Below are 21,433 nucleotides of genomic sequence, written 5' to 3'. Positions count from 1 at the left end.
ACGTCTACCACACAGGTTCTAAATTGACTTTAATGTCTGCGGAAATACACCAGTTGGCCAGTCTTCATGGCCTTAATCCATACTGGAGCTCAAATTATACTGGTAATCTCACTAAATGTAAACAAGGTTTCCCTGTAATCTTGAAGAAGTCATTGAACACCAAAGAGAGAGCAAACAAGTACATCTCACCTTAATTATCAGAACTACTGACTTGCCTCAATTTCACATGATCTTACCACTGATTGCTCCCCACCCCCAATATATCTCACAGTAGTCATGGACACTCTGATCCAATGAGCAACACACTAAAATTAAATTAAGTCCTCCACACTTGAAAACTGGCTTGTAACAATAGACTTCATGGACTTTGGGGTATAGTTAATATGCTCCAGTGTAAATGAAAACAGGGCCTTCAAAATTGAAACCCATTATAAGGAATATATTTAGAGAAGGGGTGATTATGCCCACTGTTTCTCCATTCAACAACTCAGTTTGGCCTATTTTTAAACTTGGAAAGAATAAAGATGCCTCACAGTGGGTTACCAAAATCCTAATGCCATTGTCATACCTGTTAAGATCCCTACCCAATATTTCTGAAATTGTTGGCTCTGTTCAAACAGAGCAATTGTTGGCTCTGTTCACTCTTGAGGATTTGGTTGATAAATGTTCTGTTCAGTGCCCATTGCAACAGCCTCTGTCACAGTGCTTTCATCTCTGAAGGGACACAATCCATCTCCCCCCACATGCTGATGGGGTACCTCAGCAACCCTGCCATCACACAGTCTTTGCAGGCAAGATCTTAAATGCATACCAGGAGTGCAGGCATGACATTGCACTGATGAATTCCTGTTTGAAGAGATTCATTAAACACCCTCATTCAGGATCAGCAAAGACAAGCTCATGAAAAGAGGATGGGCCGTGATCCCACACATAGTGCAAATTCTGGCCATCTCCATTAAATTCCTGAAATATTTGCTCATTTGAAGGCCCCTGCATCCCTGACACTATTGAGGAACTATAAGCTACTGACCCTGTAAGCACCCACGTTATTAGAACAGGACCAACATCTATAAAAGGTGTTTATATGCCTTTCGGAGGCTTCAAGACAATAAATTCCTTATTTACAAATTTGGCTTAAGCCAACTTGCAAAATCAGTCCAACTTGAACGGGCCCCCCTCCAACAAGCAGCTCTACTATCTATATAAGCTACAAGTCAAGGAAGCTTCCCCTTCATGCCCTCCAGAGACTCCTTCATCCTAGAGGCTTTAGCATCCACCTCTCATGCCTCCTGGAGCCTCTGGACCACCCACAATGGCACTTGCCTTTCAAGGCCATTCTGTCCCCCTGTGAATCAGAGGAACCAATCGCATCTGGGCAGATGGACCCTCAGTGAATCTCTAGGTTGGGTGTAGATCTTGAAAAAACAATTCTTCCCAACAGCTTATATTATGAAAGCGTTTTATTGAACACATTCTGGAGATAGTCAGACCAGATGGGATTGGGGTGAGGACTCCGTTTTGATGGTTTAGATACTGGAAAACATTGGAATCTTCTGTCACCGAGGACCAGGCTATAGAGACTCAAAGGCTGCTTGGGAGCAGAGCATAGAATCAGGACACACCAGGCTAGAGACTGGGGGTTGGGCCTTCCAGGAACCAAAGAATGTGGGTCTGCGATAGGCTTCATTGACTAGACTCCAGAAGAGGAGGAAACGTGGCTTGAGACACCACCTAGAAGAGGTGGATGCCACAGGTGGATGCCACGGCCGGCTGCTGGGCTTGGGAGGCAGTGACTTGCTGCAGGCTCTTAGCTCTTGAAGCTCTTCCGAGAGGAGGAAGTGGTGGAGACAAATTTGACGCTGGAGCTGCTGCCCCCACCACTGCCAAAGCCCAAGCTTCGGCCACTGCTTGCACTGAAGCCAGAGCCCCCGACACCGAGCCCACCGCCTAGGCCAACACCCCCGCTGCTGCTGGAGTAGAAGCTGCTGCTGCCGCCTCCGCCAAGACCTCCGCCCAGACCTCCGCCCAGGCCACCTCCCAGGCCACTGCCCAGGCCACCGCCCAGGCCACCTCCAAAGCCACTGCCACCACCGTAGCCTGAGGAAACGGTGTTTGTGACGACAGCTGCAGAGAAAGGAGGGAAAAACTTGGTGAGACCAGCCTGGCAGATTGTTCCTATGCATCTAATTTATTTGATCCTGCTGCTGTTAGCACTGTACGTGGCCCCTTTTAGACAGCTGCAGATGAAGCCCAGAAGAACTAAGTCATTTAGTGAAGCTCCCTAATAGGAAGCTGGTGAACACTGTAGGCAAGGGACGGTGCTAAGTCCCCCCAGGGAATGGGGGTCAGGGCAAGGCTGGGGGACACCGTCCAAGATGGGTAAGATACAGGGCCCACCCTTTAGGAGATAAGACACGAGCCCTGTTGCTTCCTGTCTCAACCTGTGTTTTTGTGCCTGTACCACCTGCTTCTCACTAAGTATATTAAACAACCATTTGGGAGATGGGCATGTCTGGTAGCTAGAAACAGTGGGACTCTGAGTCGCACCAAATACCCTGTATTGTCATCATTGTTAATGTCTGTTCAAAGTTACTTACAGATGTTGACAGGTCCAACTCCTTCTCCACTCAGTCTGAAAGGGAAAATTTGAAATGAGTTAAAATCCCACCCCAAAAGACAGCAGTAATCTCTGTGGATAACTCCAATAGTCATGTCTAGAGCTTGTTCTCTGAGCTAGGAGACTGCACGCCTGAAAAACTGCTTGAATTAGAGAAAGAGATAGCTCTCTGGAGAGACTTGCTAAAAGAATAGGTCTCAACCTAGGAACAGGTTATCAAAGGAAGATTATAATTCACACTCTCCTCTACCCATTACTTGGAAAATGTGAGGGAGAGGTTGTGGGAACTATACATATGTATATTGTTGCCTTATAGGAGCCACATCTTGTGAGAAGACTTGGCTTGGACAGAAATACGTCAAGGAGGAAGTAGGCAATGGGCAGTCAGCTCAGTCAGAAGACTGAAGAAAATGCAGTAGTTTGAGAATCCAAAGGCAGATGAGTTTAACTCAACTGGAGTAATCATGAAAGGCTTCCTGGAGGAAGAAGCACTTGAAGAATGAGAAAGACGTGTGTGAGGTTGCTAAGTTGTTTGAAGGAGAGGCAGCATCGAAGAATACTGGTGGTGGGTCAGAAAAGTGAGTTGAGGTCACATTGTGTAGGTCAGCTGTATGTCCGTGTGTCAGATTGGGCTGGATCGGATCATTGGTTCATGATGGATAATCACCAGGTACAAGGTAGTGGCCACTTGTGTGTGTGTGTTTTGACAGCCGGTAGTGGAGCAGAGGCTCTACTTTATCAAACGTGAGGCCACTGTGGATTCGTGACGTCAGCCGTGTCACCCACCTGCACTCCTCGCCCTCCAGCAGCTTCCTGTAGGTGGCAATCTCCACGTCCAAGGCCAGCTTGGTGTTCATCAGCTCCTGGTACTCCCTCAGCAGACGTGCCATGTCCTGCTTGGCCTTCTGCAGGGCGTCCTCCAGCTCCGCCAGCTTGTTCCTGGCATCCTTGAGGGCCAGCTCCCCACGCTGCTCAGCGTCAGCGATGGCATTCTGCAGGTTGGCACACTAGAGGGGAAGGAAGGAAGGGTGGGACACTTTAGAGGATCACCTGGGCCTGAGGTGTCTCTTTCTGAGATTGCAGAGAGAAGCCAGCACATTTGCCCTGGTCATTGTGGATGGTGGAATACTGAAGTGCTGGTACCTGCTCCAGCTCTGTGTGTATATGTTTGGAAAGCAAAACAAAGTCGGTTCCCCTTTAAGAACTCAAGCTCCTTCCCTGCCTTCTTTCCCTACCTGTTTTTTAACGTTGTCGATCTCAGATCTCAGCCTCTGGATCATCCTGTTCATCTCAGAGATCTCATGCTTGGTGTTACGGAGATCATCGCCATGGCGACCTGCAGTCTGCTGCAGCTCCTCATACTGATGCCAACGGAAAAGAAGAAAGAGTCCATTACACGAAGGTGGAAACGCTTTCCCAAGTTCACAGGTAGGAGCTACCACAAGGTGGTAAGTGGCATAGTTTTTGGGAGCCTGGAGCTGGTCTTAATTTCCTCTTTAGCCCCTTTGCTTTTCTGTAGACACTGGTGTGAAACAGTGAGATTCTCTTTAAGATTCTTGAATTTATGTGGCAGATGTATGCATGTCTCATAACTCCTCCCAATAGGCCTCAGCAGGTCTCAGGAGCCCCATCCTTAGCCTTTGGTCTAGGCCTGGAATACTCGACATGCATTCTCTCATTCAGGACACTTCGCCACAGCACCCACCTTGGTCTGGTACCAGGACTCAGCTTCTGTGCGGCTGCGGTTGGCAATGTCTTCATACTGGGCCTTGACCTCAGCAATGATGCTGTCCAAGTCCAGGCTGCGGTTGTTGTCCATGGACAGGACCACGGATGTGTCTGAGACATGTGTCTGCATCTGGGACAGCTCCTGCAGGGAGATTTGAAGTCAATCATGTGAGTACATTTTATTTAATATCATTCCATTCAAATCTTCTATTCACTGTTCTATGTCAACCTGAGGAAAAAAATAATAACCTCCTACCTATTAATGAAAAACTTAGGTCAGTTAATAAATAATACAGATCACTACTAAATTTCTATTTTAAATTTAGTAACTCTGAACATCAAGAAACCCCTACCATGTAACCTCTCAGACTTGACTCTTCTTAGGTCAAAATTGGTCTGGAAAGAACTTGATGGTGTGGTTTGCCATGCTGGGAGTTAGCAGAGACAGGATAGTATTCCAGAAAAGGGAGATGGCTAGGAAAAGTATACCTGGGCTTCTAATACCTCACTCTAAATCTCACTCTGCAGACTGATTATTGTAGAGGTCTTTTGCTTTAAGTTTAATTTTAAAAAGAGAGAGAGAATTAGCTTTATTAAGTAATAAAGTGTGAATAGCACTGAAAGAGTAGAAAAGACAAATATGTGCCCATGCCACAGGAACCACTGAAAGTCACTTAATCCTAGAGACCCTAATCCCTGGTGATGTCCCAGTGACCATCTCTCTGGCTCCTGAACAAGGGACATTTCTTACCGCATCGAAGAACATCTTCATGAAGTTGATCTCGTCCATCAGTGCATCGACCTTGGCCTCTAGTTCCACTTTGTTCATGTAGGCAGCGTCCACATCCTAGAGAAACATGGGTGGTTGGCACTGCACCCCATTTCCACTCTGACTTAAATGAACAATACCTTAAATGAGCATGAACACAGGCAACAGTTTCTCTGCTACCCACATACCTTCTTCAGCATCACAAACTCATTCTCGGCAGTGGTACGCTTGTTGATTTCATCTTCATACCTGGTAGTAAAAAGGAATGGGAAGTGCTTATCAGAGGATGAGGCCTGTGCTGCACATAGTCAACTGTGAGCCTACCTTCCCCCTGGAAGAGGCCTCTCACATTATATGGACAGAGAGGGAGGGACACCGGGAGCAAGAACCTTCAGGCAAGTTCCCTACCCATTAGGATACTGTTTTTTCTGTAATTGCCTAGCAGATAGCTATTCTATTAATGCTGTAATTCAGTCACTTCAGGAACATTCCTGTAGAAAAGCTATACAGCTTCATTCAAATTTCACATCTAGTCCATTTCTCTAGTGCTTAATTTTTCAGCTTTCATGGCCTTTGAAAAACAAAAAACTAGCAGCCCAGTTGCTGGTTCATAAGGACTAGAGAAATTGTTTAGTACTTAGACCAACCTAGGTTACATCATCAGTTCCTGCTTTGAGGGGAATCCATCAAAAAGTCCATGTTGTGTACTTTGAGTATATTGGGGAGGAAGGTCCCCCAAAGCAAGGATTACATGACTGCTTTTTTCACCAGGTCATGCCAAGGGCACTGAGCTTGTTACTCTGGCTGGAGGCTAAGTATCTTACAGAGGGACTGAGCTTGCAGCTAGAACTTTCTAACCATGGACCTAATTTTTTCCCCGGCACTTTAGATGTCCATGAAATGTATCTGTTTTCAGTCCTTGGGAAAGGCATAAGCAGTGGTCTGGTTATAAAGTATATTTGGTGCAAAGACTCGCCCTGTCTCCATTCTACCCCAGCTCACTTGTTCTTGAAGTCCTCCACCAAGTCCTGCATGTTCCTGAGCTCCGAGTCCAGGCGGCCTCTCTCCCCAAGGATACCATCCAGCTGTCTCCTGAGGTTGTTGATGTACTGCTCGAACAAAGGCTCCAGGTTCTGCCTCACGGTCTTGGTGCCCTGCTCCTGCAGCAGGGTCCACTTGGTGTCCAGGACCTTGTTCTGCTGCTCCAGGAACCGCACCTGGAGGGGGCAGAGTTTGAAGACAGAGACGTCTGAATTTCACGTTTCAATGATCAGCTTTCCAGTTTTCCTCCCTTCTCATGCTGTCCCCCTAAATCTTCCCATGGGCAGTGCTTGGACCTGGGCCGAGGAGGACAGGTCCAGAGTGAAGCATCTAAACTCACTCTTCTAGGGGAGACAGGACACTTATGCAGGGCGCAAATAGCACTGGCTGTGGCTGGGCGGAGCATGGCCCAGGCAGGGGTGGCTGTAAAGGCGCTCAGGCTACTGTCCAGTGAACAGATCCACCTTTCCATGCAATCAGCCCCGTTACATGGAGCACAGAATGCATCTCTCTTCCCAACAGTCAGTAAAGAGCCTTCAGGGGGTCAACTATGAAGGGGATGAATTAAGACCCTCTCTTCCAAGCTGCCAGTCTAATTAAGAAAGTGGGCCACAAATCCAGGACACAAAGAGAAAAACATAGGAAGATATTTGTGCAAGGTCAGGAAATCTTCCCTCTTCCCACTTCTTGAGCACATACCCCACATTCATGGTGGTTTTCCACCAAGAATCAGTTCTCACCTTGTCGATGAAGGAGGCAAACTTGTTGTTGAGGGTCTTGATCTGCTCCCGCTCCTCAGTCCTCACCCGCTGGATGGTGGGGTCGATTTGCAGGTTGAGGGGAGTCAGGAGACTCTGGTTGACGGTGACCTCTTGGATGCCTCCAGGGGGGCACACAGGAAAGCCAGGACCACCGAAGCCACCTCCAAAGCCAGCTCCACCACCGAGCCCAAAGCCACCACCGCCAGCTCCACCGCCAAAACCAAATCCGCTCCCGGCTCCACCTCCAAAGCCATAGCCGCCTCCAGCACCAGCACCGAATCGGTTCCTGAAGCCGCCGCCGCTGGCGCTGATGGAAATCCTCTTGGAGCCCCCTAGGTTGTAGAGGCTCCGGCTGCCAAAGCCACCGGCACCGCAAGCACCCCCGAGGCTGACCCTGCCGAAGCCGCCACCGCCGCCACCCCCGGAGCGGGACACCGAGGTGAAACTGGTGCGGGAGGCGGACGGGGTGATGGCAGAGGCAGTGCTGAAGCTGCGGCTGCCCCCGCTCCGGAAGGACACGGTTGACTGGCGAGACATGGTGGCTGGTTCCTGGTGGAGTAAGAGTAGCGGGAACTAGCGGTCGCGAGGTGCTGGAGAGAAAGAGCAGCGCGGGACAGGACGCGGAAGGCGGCTCTGTTACCTGGGAGCCGCAAGCCCCGCTTTTATCCTCTAGACCTGGTTTGGGCGGGAGAGCTGTTGAGCTGTGAATGATTAAGTGGGCTGGGCATGCCTGGGGGGCAGCTGTGAGCTCACCGACACACCTGCGCAGCGGTGTGGGGTGCAAACGCTGTCTTCCTGGCAGGCTCTGCTCAGCTAGGGATAAACTTGCCTCGCAGCCCTCATATCTTGGCAGCGAATAGGCCATGCTGCCAGCAAATCTTTCGACCGGGGCCTAGGGCTGTGAGTAGCCCAAAGAAGGGTGCTGGGAAGCAAGGGGGCATTTGGCTAAGGTCTTGAAGGATCCTTCCAGGATCAGGAATGTCATCAAACATCGCAGCACATTGCACACTGTCCACGAATGGGGGGCAGAGCGAGTCCCCCACTGGCAGTGGTCTGCTCTGCTTATTCCTTTAGGGAGAGCTTGCTTCAGGGACTTCAGCCCTTGGAAAGCCAGCTGTGGCCTGATCTCTCAACTCTGTGCCAGAGGGAAAAATAGACTTCCATCTCATACTGCAAAACTCTGTTTCTTAGAGGAGGCACAGTTACACCAGAGCCTGCTGGGCAGATTCTCCTGCAAGATTTGGGCCAGAAAGTCTCCCCAAGAACCAAGTTCCAGAAAGAGAGACTGTGGGACACCCTCAGCCCCCGGTCTATCCCACTTTGCTCTCTGCAGGGACAGACCCATCCCACCACAACGCCTCCTAGTTCAGCCTTTTCTGCCGCATTGAACTTTTCCCTTGCCCTTTGGCCCAGGCGGGCCCCAGAGGGGGCTTAGCAAACCCAGGGCCCCCTTGCCATCAATCCCTCCCCTAGAATCCTGTGACTCCGCCTGGCAGTCACGTCTCTCTTCAGGGGGAGCTGCTCTGCCTGCTCCCCGGCCCCCCAGGTGTGTTCCAGCAAGCCCTTGGTGATTCCACTAGGGAAGAAATGAGTCATCGTATCTGTTGATACAGGCTGAAGGCTGCCACAAACACATACCTGCAGGAGTTCCTAATCTCGTCAGGAACATGTCGAGAGTCGGCCAGCCTGTTATAACGGCAAACCACCCTGTTCCAAGCAGCGGGAATTGCTGGGCTTTCTCTCAGCTCCAGCCTGAACCCTCCTTCAGGGCTGGGGGGATGGAAAAGGAGTTCTAAATCTATGGATCATCCTGCCAGAGAGACTAGAAGGGGCAGGTTTGGGTAACCAGGCAGCTGGCCCGACTATCTGCCAGTTGTTTTAGGAAGCACCCTCAGCCCAGCTCCCAGTTAGTCCTCTCGGCAAAGCTTGTCTGGGTGGGCTATAGTATTAGATGGAGGAAAAGGGGCCTGGTTGGGTTTTACAAATTTCTGTCTTAAATTACACCCCCTCTTTTTGGCTGCAGACCTGAGTGGGGTCTTGTATCTGCCTCGTCAGAACAGAAATAGGAATCTCAGGCAGTGCTTGGGTCATTAAGAGTTGTTGGGGTAGGGGAGATCCCTAGGCTAGGGCTGGAGGCAGGGGTAGGGTGGGGATGGGTTTGAGCGGCTGTGTTCTCAGAGTAAAGGAATAAGGACCCAGCCACGGCTTAGGAACCTCTAGTCAGGGCCTGCAGTCAGCCACAGGGCAGCTATGGCTGTGGGAAAATGACTCGGAGCCACTGGGGATCAGCCAAGAGGTGATTATTCACCTGAGGCTGTGATGAGAAAGCAGCAGTGGCCAGGTAAATCCAGACAGACAGACAGACAGATCAATGACCAGAGCTGGCCTTATAAGTCTTGGGCAATGAATGAGGTTTTGCTGCCTCCTTCCCTAGAGAATTCCTGAGGCACTCAAAGGTGACTTTTACAGAGCTTGCCAATTTCGCACTTGCCTCTCATGGAACAGACACGACTATCTTGGGGTTCCTGAGACATAGGGATGGACCCTCATCCCCCGACAGAACAGAAGCAGCTATCTGGGAACTCCTAGCATGAATCTTCTCTCTCCCCTGGAAGTCACCATCAGGGCATGGTCCCTCCTACCCGCCCCCACCAACACCTGACCTGAGTCTAGTCTCCACTGCCCTTGGGGAAGCCCCACCCTCCCAAGACACTGGGACATTCTTTTCTCTCCATTCCTCCTTGTCCAGGAAGGAGAAGAACTCAGGGGAACAGGAATGCATTCTGGCCAGTCTGAGAAGGGCTGGAGTGTGCCAAGCTCAGATTCAGATGCCAGGGACCAAAGGGGTGTAGGTGGCAAATCAATGTGGTCGGGCGTGTTTGGGTGCCTCGCTGGGGGAAAAGCACCTATCTCTGTGGGAATTCTCCCCCAAGCAGACAGGGCCACCCCCGTGCCACCCCTTCCCCTCCACCCCCACAATGCCACAGTGGAGACGCTCCCCCGGGGAACCAGGGACCAGCAACACTGCAGTGCGGGAGAGTCCCACCCCAGGCTGGAATTTCAGCCTGGCAGGAAGAGAGAGATTACACAGAGCTCCCTGAGCCTCTCTGCAGGCACCTACAGAGAGAGTTATCAAGGCTTGGCAGGACATGGTAATTAGCTTCTCCAGGCATCATTTTCCAGCAAGAGACGAGTGCAAGACTGAGGGAACTGCTGTGGCTGGTCCTGCTGGTCTCCGTGTCAGAGGGGGACAGGGGTGACGGCCCTGTCCATCCTCATGAGGTTTGAGAACACAGAATATGTGCAGCATTTCATCCACAGGGACACATCTGACACACCAGGCAGGAAATAGGGTTGGTCCAGGTAACAGCGGAACAAGGGCTAGGCAAATCCCACGGTCCCAACCCAGGGCCCCCTTCGTGGGGCCCCACCACTCTTTGGGTGCCTTTCATAGAAGACCATGCAATGGATAAATTTAATGGGAAATGGTTTTGCATATGACCTGCAGGTCTTCCCAGACAATAGACTCCCCCAAGTTTAGGGGCACATCTGGCTTGCCTTGGCATCGCCACACGCTCAGCCCAGCTGGGCACACCAGTACTGCTCAGCAACTAGTTTTGAATTGAATTGACAGATGTAAGGTCATCTCCCTTCCCTAGGTCATGGTGGAAGGCCTTCCCCTGCCCCATCCTAAGTCCCAGGGTCCTGTCCACCCACTTCTGTCCCTGGCTTCCTATCCAGAGAGTAGATCTCTTATCCCCTTTAGCCTGGGCATCCTCTGAGGACAGAGTTCATGACTCTCCATTCCTTGAACTTCCCTTCATTCCCCACCTCCCACCCTCAGCCCCAGCTCCCACGTCCCCCTCCAGGAGAGAAAGAAAGAGGCAGTGTCCCCACTTTTGAGGACCTTCTATCCCATGCATGTTCAGCACAAAGAGTGGGGAACAATGGTTGAGGCATGAGTCATCTATTCATTGGATGACGGTTGGCAGCCTCATCCGAGAGTGCATGGAGCCAGATCCAGCAAGATGGGGAAGGGCGGACAGAGCCCAGAGCCAGCCCGCGCAACTCCTTACAAAGCCCTAGCCTCGGGGAGGAACTGAGGGAAGAATTCTGCCTCCACCCAAAGTCGGCGGGAACTCTGGGTCCCAGCTTTGATCTCAGATTCAGAATTTTCAGAACTGCAGTGGCAGAAAGGAGACAGCCCCTCTGTGGACAGTGGGATGAGGAGGATCCTCCCTCCCTCTCCACGTGACCACCTCTGGTGACGGCTGTCTTGTGATGCTGCGGGTGCCACCCTGCCTCTCTAGGACTCTCCAGAGCCCACATCTGAGAAGAGGCCCGGGTAGAAATGCAAAAGTCTACTAGAAAAGGAACTGATCTCTCTTGGCAGCTGTGGAAGGGTACTCTGTTGCCATTATTTGGGTCATGTGACAAGGGGGGCCTTTGGACATGACACAAATTGTGGGTCTCAGCCTAGGTGCAAAAGCCCATGGCCTCACCCTGTGCTGTGCCTTGGTCTTAATCCAACCTTTGAATTACTGGAACCCCGGACAGGAAGCCCAGCATCTCACCTCGGCTTCCCTCGCTGGCGATGAGAGAAGCAGCAGGAAAAGGGTCTTCGCTCACGGGAGGAGGAATGGTAATTTGAAGCTGGCCAGGTTTGGCAGGAAGGGTGGGGCCCACATGCAGGGGGTTGTGGGGAGCAGCCTTAGCCCCCACCTCTCAGACTGATTGAGAGATTGGCTCTTGTGCATTGAGAGCCACACAACAGAGCTCTCAGCCTCCCTCCGACAGGTCCCTGCAGGTCTGTGGAATGTTCTTCCCTCATTGGAAGGGTGTTTTGCCAATGGCATACCAAAGTCCTTGAAAATCCCCCTTGGTTGATTGAAACTATGGGCTGGAAATCAACAAATACTTTAATTAGTCAGAGGGACTAAAAAAGGGATAAGCAGGAAAAACCTCTAGGTTTTGCTTTCTCATGGAGGGAGGTTTTAGTTTTCTTTTAATAAACACTCATAAAAATTACTGTACACCAGACACTGTGCTACGAACTCTGCATCAATGAATCTAAAATTGCAAAGAGGGGCTTTTACCATTTTCTTGGCCTTTGCTTTGTCCCTTATATGTGGGTGTGGGTGTACTCCGTCCTCTGGGTGTCTACAGACTTTCTCTACAATGGAGAGACGGGGACATGATTCATTCACACCAGGCTTCTATCCTTATGGGGTCAGAGGCATGCCAGGAAACTTTTTCTCACCCTTAACCTCCCCCATGGCTTTTTCTCCCCCCTGCTTCTTTCTACCCCCAGCATACTAGCAACTTGACACCCAGAGATGGAAAGATGGAGGTGGAGATGAGAGCTGCTTGGTGGATGGCTTCCTCATCCTAAGGAAGGAGGCCCAGGTGCAAGGACCGAGTCTTGTTTCCATCTCCAAGGTGTTGAGCTCCCATCACTGGGGCATGAGTGCAGATGGTGATGATATGATCGGGAAGAAAAAAAAAAGGCCACAGTGCAGAGGCTGGAGATGTTACCCCTCCCGGGGCTGGTTTCAGAAACATCCCTGGAGACTGGACAGTCCCGGGGGCAAATGGACACCTTCCCAACCCAGCTGCACTCTCTGCACGCATTCTCAGCTCCTTCACATCCCCTGTGCACACAAACTGCTGGCCTTGCTCGCTGTCCACGGGACCAACAGGCACTGGCCAGGGCTCATGAAAACAGGTTAGTTTTCCCAAGAGAGACACTGTGTCAGGACACTTGAGAAAAGAAAGAGCACAGGATCACGTGCACCAGTCACTTGATCATTCCCTCGGCCAGCACATGTGTTTTGAGCAATCGTGGGGGCGCCCCGCACTAGGCTGCAGAAGGGGGTACAGCCATGAACAGGACAGGCCCATGGAGGACACACAGGCTCTAAGGACAAGCCTGAGTCCTGCCAGGCCCAGGAATGTTAACCCACACCACTTGCCTGGTGACAGGAGTGCCCATGCCAAGGCAGGGTTAGGGAATCCTGCCTGGCTTGGCTTCAGGAAAACTCAGTTCCCACAAGCCATCGCAGGGAAGCCTTGGCCAGACTTGCCTGTGGGCATCTTGCGACTCTGATTCCTACCCCAATCCCCCCCTGCCTAGCCATGCCCAGATGTCTACCAGTGGTCCATTCCTAGATGAGAAAGCTGAGTGCAGAGCAGGGGGGATCCTAATCCAGAACCCGTCATCCTGCTATCATCAGAGCCAGGGCCAAGCCAGGACATGCTCCACTGCCCTGCACTGCCTCGCCAGCACCCCAGAAAGAGCCCATGCACGCCGCACTCAAAGCTGCATGTCTTGACCCCTTCAGAGAGCCACGTCCCCCGGCCCGTGTGGAAGGAGGTGTGTGTATCAGGGGGTGCTGACCAATGACTGCTTCTGGGTGATGCAGTTACTGCTTTCCACCTCAGTCTCATCCAGAGCCCTGACAGCCTCTGACATTGACCCACCTTTCCAGGGCGAGACCAGCCTCAGCTGAAGTCAGCGCCGGAGCCCTTCCCCAGGGCCCTTGCCTGTGCCAGGCTGCCAGGTCCCACAGGCTGTGGTTCTGACCACAGATGAGAAGAGGAGGAGTGGCTGATGGGAAGCCCCTTCTCTCCTGCCCCTCTCCCCGCCCCCTACTTCTGCCGAGTGAGACTTCACACGCCACTCCTGTGTGTCAGGGTTCAGAGCCCCACCGTGCTCTCCGCTGCCTCTAGACAAATCGTATCCTCTGAAGCACATTCCAGGGCTCCCCACCCCAGTCACCCACCCGTAGTCTCCCATGGCCGTTCAGTCTCAGCTCTGTTCCACAGCCGGGGGGATCCATCCACACCCTCACTCCCAAGCTACCCGCTCCCCTGCTTTCATGCTAAGAGGGGCGGCTACGCTGAGTGCTGGCTCTGTCTCTCTCTCTCTGTCCTGACTTCCCACAAAACATGAGGCAAAGACCCAGATGCTTTCTCAGACAGTCTCTTCCAAATGGGAGAGACGTATCTGGTGATTGCTAGAGGGGCTGTCTCTCTGAAACTCTGAACCCTCCATGATCCTAAAGCAGCTCAATATATAGGTTGGATCAGTGCCCAGGATGTACTTTGTAGCATGATAAAAGACAGTAACAACAGCCACACTTATAGAACACTGACAGTGTGCCAGGCACGGTTCTGGAGATATCAATTTACTTAATCCTCATTCACCCCAGGAGATGGGACTATTCTTCACTAACCCTATTTTTCAGATAAGGAAACTGAGGCTCACAGAAGTTAAGTAAATGGTAAGTGACAGAGCCTAGATAGGAACCTAGACAGGTGTGTGTCCCCACCATTGTGGATACTCAGCTTGGTGGCCCGTGACCCTGACTTGACCCTGAAGAGGAGGCCTTTCGCTGAGGCTCTAGTCCCCAGCCAGCCTGTGAGGACAGCAATCACAGAGGGCCTTCGACGGTTGCTAGATGCCTTGGCAGTCAGTTTTCTCAGCATCTTCCAGCAACCCTGAGAAGCTCTGGCCTTTAGTGGTGATGGGGTGATAGGGGAGTGAATCCAGGAGAGACCCTTGCCCTCTCTGAGCTGTCAGAACCTGGGGTTCTGGGACCCTGGTGCAAGGTTGCAGTGAATCGGGATCACTCTACACAATGCTCCGAGGGATGAAGCTTGGCCTGCTGCCACCCTTCTCGCCTACTGCTGCTCCTCTGCCTACTTCCCTAGCACCAGACACTAGACAAAGGCTCACAAGCCTCTAGCGGAGTTTCTTCCAGAGGGCCCAGACATGTCTGACAACCTCATGTGTGGACTGGTGTCTTGATTCAACCTTCAGCTTTTCCTTTCCTTTCTCATCTTTCTCATCTCTCCCAGCCCTGAAGCTCCATAGCCAAGACTTCCAGACAGGGCCCCCCAGAAAAAAGCATACCACCTAAATAAAAAACCACGTGCTTCCAGGCAAACCAGCTCTGAGACGGGTCTGCCATACCATTGCCTCTCTCTAACTAGATCATAGCTTCTAAACTTCAAGCCTTACCCATGAGAAAATTCTGGAGAAACCATTAGAGCCATCAACACCACAATGCCCCAGCAAGATGGAACTTCTCAACTGTCTGGATCTATAAGCCTCCGTGTTCTCCACTGATCCATTCCCAGGCATGGTATGTGCCAAGGAATAAACAAAAGCTCCCTTCATGATGACCCTCTCCCTGCCTCCACCATGCCCTGCTTCCTTTCTCAGCAGCCCAGGAGTCCCAGCCAGTTCCTGAGACTGCCCTAAAGACTTGTCCTACCTGTCGGCCTCCTCACCCTCCAGCCCTGCCCAGAAGGAGCAGCCTCACCATTCAGAGCAGAGAAGACACTCAGCAGCTCTCCATGACTCGCAGCTGGAATGTCATGATCTATCCAGCCTCTTGGGAAGCCTCCAGCCGCCAGCTGACCTGGGCATCCCCTAGGGCTAAGCCCCCTCACTCTGGCGCCAGCCATGGCCTCCTTCAGGTTGGCATACTGCCATCAGCAGAGAACAATAACACATTATGGTCTGCAAGCCATCAGCCAGAACGCAACTCCATTGTTCTGAGTCTGGAAAATGATCTCAGGATAACCCTTTGAACAGAGGTTAGCCCCAGTCCCTCACTGAAGCATGGCCTTCTTTTGCTTAAGAACATAAAGCAGCTTCTTGTTGGCCTTAAACTCACCTCCACATTCCCCTGGGTCCCCTTTCCTCATCATCCCTCCTACTATCTATGGTGGGCAGATCAATGGCACCCGAAGCTGTCCCTGCCCTAATCCCCAGAACCTATGAATATGGTGACCTACATGGAAAAGGTAAATTAAGGTGCAAAAGGAATTAAGGTTATTGATCAGCTGACCTTAAAATTGGTGCCAAAGAATTGATGCTTTCAAGTTGTGGTGCTGGAGAAGACTCTTGAGAGTCTCTTGGAGAGCAAGGAGATCAAACCAGTCAATCCTAAAGGAAATCAACCCTGAATATTCACTGGAAGGACTGATGATGAAGCTGAAGCTCCAATATTTGGCCACTTAATGTGAAGAGCTGACTCACTGGAAAAGACTCTGATGCTGAAAAGATTGAGGGCAGGAGGAGAAGGGGGTGACAGAGGATGAGACAGTTGGATGGCATCACTGACTCAATGGACAGGAGTTTGAGCAAACTGCAGAAGACAGTGAAGGACAGGGAAGCCTGGCATTCTGGAGTTCGTGGCGTCACAAAGAGTCGGACACGACTTAGTGACTAAACAATGACAAACAACTATCCTAAATTATCTAGGTGGGTCCAGTGTAATCCCAAAGGCCCTTAAATGCAAAGGAAGGAGGCAGGAGAGGGAAGAGGTCAGAGTGATGTCAAGTGACAACTTGAATACTTTGCCAACTCTGAAGAAGGGAGTGGGGGCCATGAGCCAAGGACTGTGGCTGCCTTTGTGAAAAAGAAACAGAGTCTCTCCTCAAACCTCCAGGAGACATGCAGCCCTTCCAATACCCTGATTTTAGTCCAAGATAGACAGGTCATAGTGGAGAGTTCTGATAAAACGTGGTCCCCTGGAGAAGGGAATGGCAAACCATTTCAGCATCCTTGCTTTGAGAACCTCATGAACAATATGAAAAGGCAAAAAGATATGACACTGAACGATGAACCCCCCAGGTCAGTAGGTGCCCAAAATGCTACTGGAGAAGAGCAGAGAAATAGCTCCAGGAAGAATGAAGAGGCTGAGCCAAAGCAGAAACAACTCCCAGTTGTGGATGTGTCTGGTGGTGAAAGTGAAGTCCGATGCTGTAAAGAACAATATTGTATAGGAACCTGGAATGTTAGGTCCATGAATCAAGGTAAATTGGAAGTGGTCAAACAGGAAATGGCAAGAGTGAACACTGACATTTTAGGAATCAGTGAACTAAAATGAACTGGAATAGGTGAATTTAACTCAGATTTCGGCCTGGTGATATTCATTTCAGACACCCTGATCTCTAGAACCGTGAAATAAAAAATCTGTGGTTTTGGCAATTTGTTACAGTTGCAACAGGAAACAGATATCCCATCGCTATCCAAATTCTGCTTTGGCCAAGGGACTCTACCCTGTATCCTCCACATCCAGGTTATCCTCCCCCAGCTATAAGACATCTTCCCTGCCTCCTCCACCCCGCCCTGCCTGGCCCTCTCTCTTCCTGAATTCTGCTCCTCACGGCTCCCCGCCAAAATCTGCCCACTGCCCAGGCTCACTCAGGTCAGTTACTTGTCCATCCCACTAGTTGTGTTAATATACAACTGGCCCTGGACTAGGTTACATTCCCCACCTACAGACGGTCCTCTGTGGGTGCGTTTTTCTGCCCCAGGGTCTGTACGCATTTCATCGACTGCTCTCAGCTTGGAGTTTAGTAGGGATTAGGTCCCTAAGTCCAGCTTCCTCCAGACTGATCTTCCCTCCAACCTCTCCTTATCGAATTGCCCAGGGCTCAGCAGGGACCATGCCTGATGTGGACTGACAGGTGCAGGGGTCCGCCCACTGGCTGAGGGCAGAGAAAACCAGGGCTGGAACAGGCCCAGTCTTGGCTTCCTATTTGATGAGAATGAGCCATCAAGCCATGCCTGCTCCACCCTGGGGCCTGGCCTCTTGGGGTGGGCACAGGCTGCTTAGTGAAGATCACCCCTTCTTGCCAGGCTGTCTTCCCATCTTTTTGAGAGGATTGGCTCCTCAGCAGCTCAGTTAACTTGGCCCGTTGTTCCCTTTGTCCATCTTGGGATCTCCCCTTATCACCTGCCAGCTCCAGGTCTTCATGCTGGTGAGACCAAGAAAGGGAAGATGATGGTTCTTAGGGAAGAGGCTCTGCCATCTGGTAAGAAATGTGTCTTCCCTGGTAGATGAGCTTGATTACTGCCTCCCTGAGGATGCTGACCTGGTGGACAGATGCTGACATTTCCCATGGTTCAGCTGCTTGAGAAGGAGGCAGTCACTAGCTCCTTGAGAGGACACCAGCCTCATCCTTTCCCCAGACAGTCCCCAGAGGGGACTTTCCTCAAATAGCACAGGCTCCGTCCATCTGCCCAAAGCCCCATAGCCTTCCTAGTTGGTGAGAACAGAGAACACCTTTGTGTTAGAATTGGGACAGAGGTCTAGTCCTGGAGGAGAACTGGGGCATGACCAATAGGTCTATCTCATAATGACCTCAGCTGGGAGTGCAAGCTTACATAGCTCTGGGCGCTCCGGAATCATGCCCTCCCCTTGACCTGCACCCTGGTGAGTATTCCCACGGCCTGTGTCCTCCCCACATCCCTACAGATAACTGAGCAGCTGGGCCACAGTTTCCCTGTGGATGGGGGCAGCCCTGAGAGCAGTGGACAGAGCAGGTGTTGTCTTGGGTTTGCTCCCTGAAGAAGCCAGCACAGCATGCATATCCTAACTCCCATACATCGGGTTCATGGTACCACTGGGCCCCACCTGGTGAGTCAGCTCCATCAATTACCTGCCTCGCTCTATACCTGATTCCAGCAGGGCCTCAGGCTGGCAGCAGGTTGGCCACGTGCTTCAAGTTGACACACTCAGATCCAGGCTGCGGTTGTTTTCCATGAACAGAAATCCTGACGAGTCTGATTGCAGGATCTGCATCCAAAAATCTCCTGAGAGCTTGGGAGGGGGGTTGGGGGAGAATGAATACATGTATATGTATGACTGAGTCCCCTTGCTGTTCACCTATACTAGCAGCTATGGTTAACCAGCTATACCCCAATACAAAATTAAAAGTAAAAAAAAAAAGATCTCCTGAGGGCTGAGGCAGAGAGCACCTTCTATCAGGCTGCAGAGTTTCTATCTTCCTGTTCTCCTTCATCTACTCCCAGCTGCCAGAACTCGCCTTCAATCGGCCTGCCAAGCATCTCCCCCTGGGCACGGGGAAAGGACGGCCAAGGAGCCACCCTGCCCACTGGGTCTTCAGGCTGCTTCTGAGAACCTTGGGGATCTTCCACCTCCCTTGTCAGAGGGTTGTCTTGAACTTGCTGGGAGGGACCAGAGAGGGCGCCCTTCCCCAGCCCCACTGGAGGTCAGGGAGGGTGATATCCTCTCCCCAGATCCACCAGCCCATTTCTGACAGGTCTCACTAGAAGAGAGTTCTTCCTCACTGTGAGCTGAAATCAGTCTCCTTCCAACATCCTGTTCTATTCTATGGAGCTACACTAAAGTCAATTCTTCTCTCCCTTTGGCGAAATATTTTTACATTGGAGGTCATTTCTCAGTCACCCTCTCTGCGATTCAGAGGACACCAACTCCCAGGAAGAATTACCTGGTCACCTCCCAAGCTATCTGCACTGCGGCAGCCTGTGCAAGACTTCACTTCTCACCGCCTCAGGAGCTGGCCTTGGCGCCCTTGGCCAAGCCAGCCCTGGGCTGAGACTTCTGGCCTTTCTGCCTGTGCCTCTTTGCTCCTCTCTAATAAAAGAAATGGTAAGCCACTCCAGTATTCTTGCCTGGAAAATTCCATGGACAGAGGAGTCTGGTGGGCTACAGTTCATGGGGTCACATACAACTGAGTGCCTGAGCACAGTATGGATACAACTTCTTAAGAATTTCCCAAACCATAGTCATTCAAGTGCCACCCTCAGGATTTTGCCCACGTTTCCAAACTGCTTGTACTGTTATATTCTTTAATATTTTTTTTAAAAATTAGCTTGCTTAATATATTTATATTATAAGGCAACTTTGTTGACTAATGAGTGACATCTTTTTTAATATACTTTAAAACAGCACCAGAACCACAAAAGGGCCTGAAATGACTCTATGTGCCAGCAGCGCTAGCTGCCAGCCATCTCTGCTTTGGAACAGGAAGAGACCCCCGCCCCTGTTTCCTGGCTTCCTATATCCATTCTCCAGCCATATAGCCAGGCCTTGCTCTCTGCTCCTGAGGCTCAACTCTCACCAAGTGAAGAGCTCCCTGGGGGGCAGTTAGGAGAGACAGGGCCAGAGCCATAACTGGGCTACTATACCTTCTCAGAACATCGAGCTGTGAACACAGGCCAACAGGTACACCTGACCCAGAGTCAATGAGGTGGAGAGTCCATTTCTGTAATTACACCACTGAGTGTCTGGAAACCACAAATAAGCGCTTAGAAAGCCAAATTACAGCCCTTAGAGGGTAAGTGTAGCAAGTGGCAGCTTCTGACCAGGCAGTCAAAACAACGGGCTGTGGGCAGGTCAGCCCAGGTGTTTTTCAGAGAAGATGGAGGTAGCTGAGGCTCCAAAGCCCATCCCCACCCGAGACAGGTGGCACCTATCTAGAGATGCTGAGACGATGAGAAGATGCTGAGAAACACTCTGCCTGGCCTCAGAAGAAATTCCTAAAAAGCTACTCATCTTAAGGCATCTGCCACCTCCCCAGGGCACCAGGCTCACAACCATGACCAGGCTGGCCAGCCCTCAGGGCAGCCTTAATCACATGGGCATTACGAGCCTTGCGTGGCCTTGACTGCGTCTGGCAGCCCTGCCAGTCCACAGGGCTGGCTGCCACCTCACCCTTTGCCCTCCCAGCCCCGTATCATTGGTCCCATATGGGGTCCTCCCCTGCTCTGAAATGCCTCTCCAGTGCCACGCTCTCAGACCTGGCTCCTGAAGACAGACTCAGGCCCTGCAGCAGACTCAAGATGGGGACAGTGAGTTTCTTGTCCCCACTCGAGCATTCTGTACCTCATCAGGGTACGAGAGTTGGGGGGGGTTGCTTCTAGCTGGTGGCCAAAAGCCATCTCTCCAGCCCTGTTTATTTATATACAACAGAGGTGATAATGGTGCTGCTGTTGAGGACTGAATAAGGAAATATCCTTAAAAGATCCTAGCCCATCGTCTGGCACACAAGAAGCCCTCAATAGACAATAACTCTTATTGTTGTGTGCTATGTGCTAAGTCACCTCAGTCATATCCAACTCTTTGCAACCTTATGGACCGTAGCCCACCAGACTCTTCTGTCCATGCGATTCTCCAGGCAAGAATACTGGAGTGGGTTGCCATGCCCTCCTCCAGGAGCTCTTATCATTATTTTTACCTTCAATGTTCTCTCTGTACTTATTTCCCATCTCCTTGATGGGCTCAGCATCACCCCCTGGTCTGCTCCAGTCTCCTGGTCTTCGACATCCAGAGCTTGGTCCAGGTTCCTAGTTCTGCTCCAGTTGGTGTCACGAATGTGAGTCCTATGTCCAGCACCATACACTTGGACATGAAGAGCTCCTACTCTGGACCTCACTTTGGCAGGCCCTGCTCTGGCCCCTTCCAGCCACCCTCTCCCCACAGAGCAAGGAGTCTGCAAGCCCACAGGGACAAGTTCAGCTGAAGTCACACTGCCCTTCTAGATCAGCTTAAATAACCAAGACCTTGGAATTCCCTGCCCTATAACCCCAGCCTGAGTGGGCCTCTTCCCAGCACCATCCTCAGAGCACAGACTTCCTTGCTGGTGGGCACTCCTCCAGGTTGCTTGCAGCTCCAACTGGAGCTTGGAAGTGTAGGCTGGGATTTACATGGGGTCCTTGCAGTGAGGACAGAG

The 21,433-nt window shown here is 51.3% G+C and overlaps 1 protein-coding gene across 1 annotated transcript; it reads right to left on the bottom strand.

The window, feature by feature from the left end:
- Positions 1–1,442: 1,442 nt before the first annotated feature.
- On the bottom strand, positions 1,443–8,686 carry KRT5 (keratin 5). Its single transcript, XM_069580748.1, has 9 exons — positions 6,896–8,686; positions 6,117–6,331; positions 5,303–5,363; positions 5,097–5,192; positions 4,323–4,487; positions 3,853–3,978; positions 3,404–3,624; positions 2,598–2,632; positions 1,443–2,124 (listed from the first exon to the last, which is right to left on the bottom strand). Exons 1-9 carry the CDS (start codon positions 7,451–7,453, stop codon positions 1,808–1,810), a joined length of 1,794 nt encoding a protein of 597 aa, XP_069436849.1. The 5' UTR covers positions 7,454–8,686; the 3' UTR covers positions 1,443–1,807.
- Between the last annotated feature and the right edge of the window lie 12,747 nt (positions 8,687–21,433).

The sequence above is a fragment of the Ovis canadensis genome, chromosome 3 (assembly GCF_042477335.2).
Source record: "Ovis canadensis isolate MfBH-ARS-UI-01 breed Bighorn chromosome 3, ARS-UI_OviCan_v2, whole genome shotgun sequence".
NCBI lineage: Eukaryota > Metazoa > Chordata > Mammalia > Artiodactyla > Bovidae > Ovis > Ovis canadensis.
Note: the sequence above shows the minus strand (reverse complement) of the source record. Positions and strands in the feature narration are given on the sequence as shown.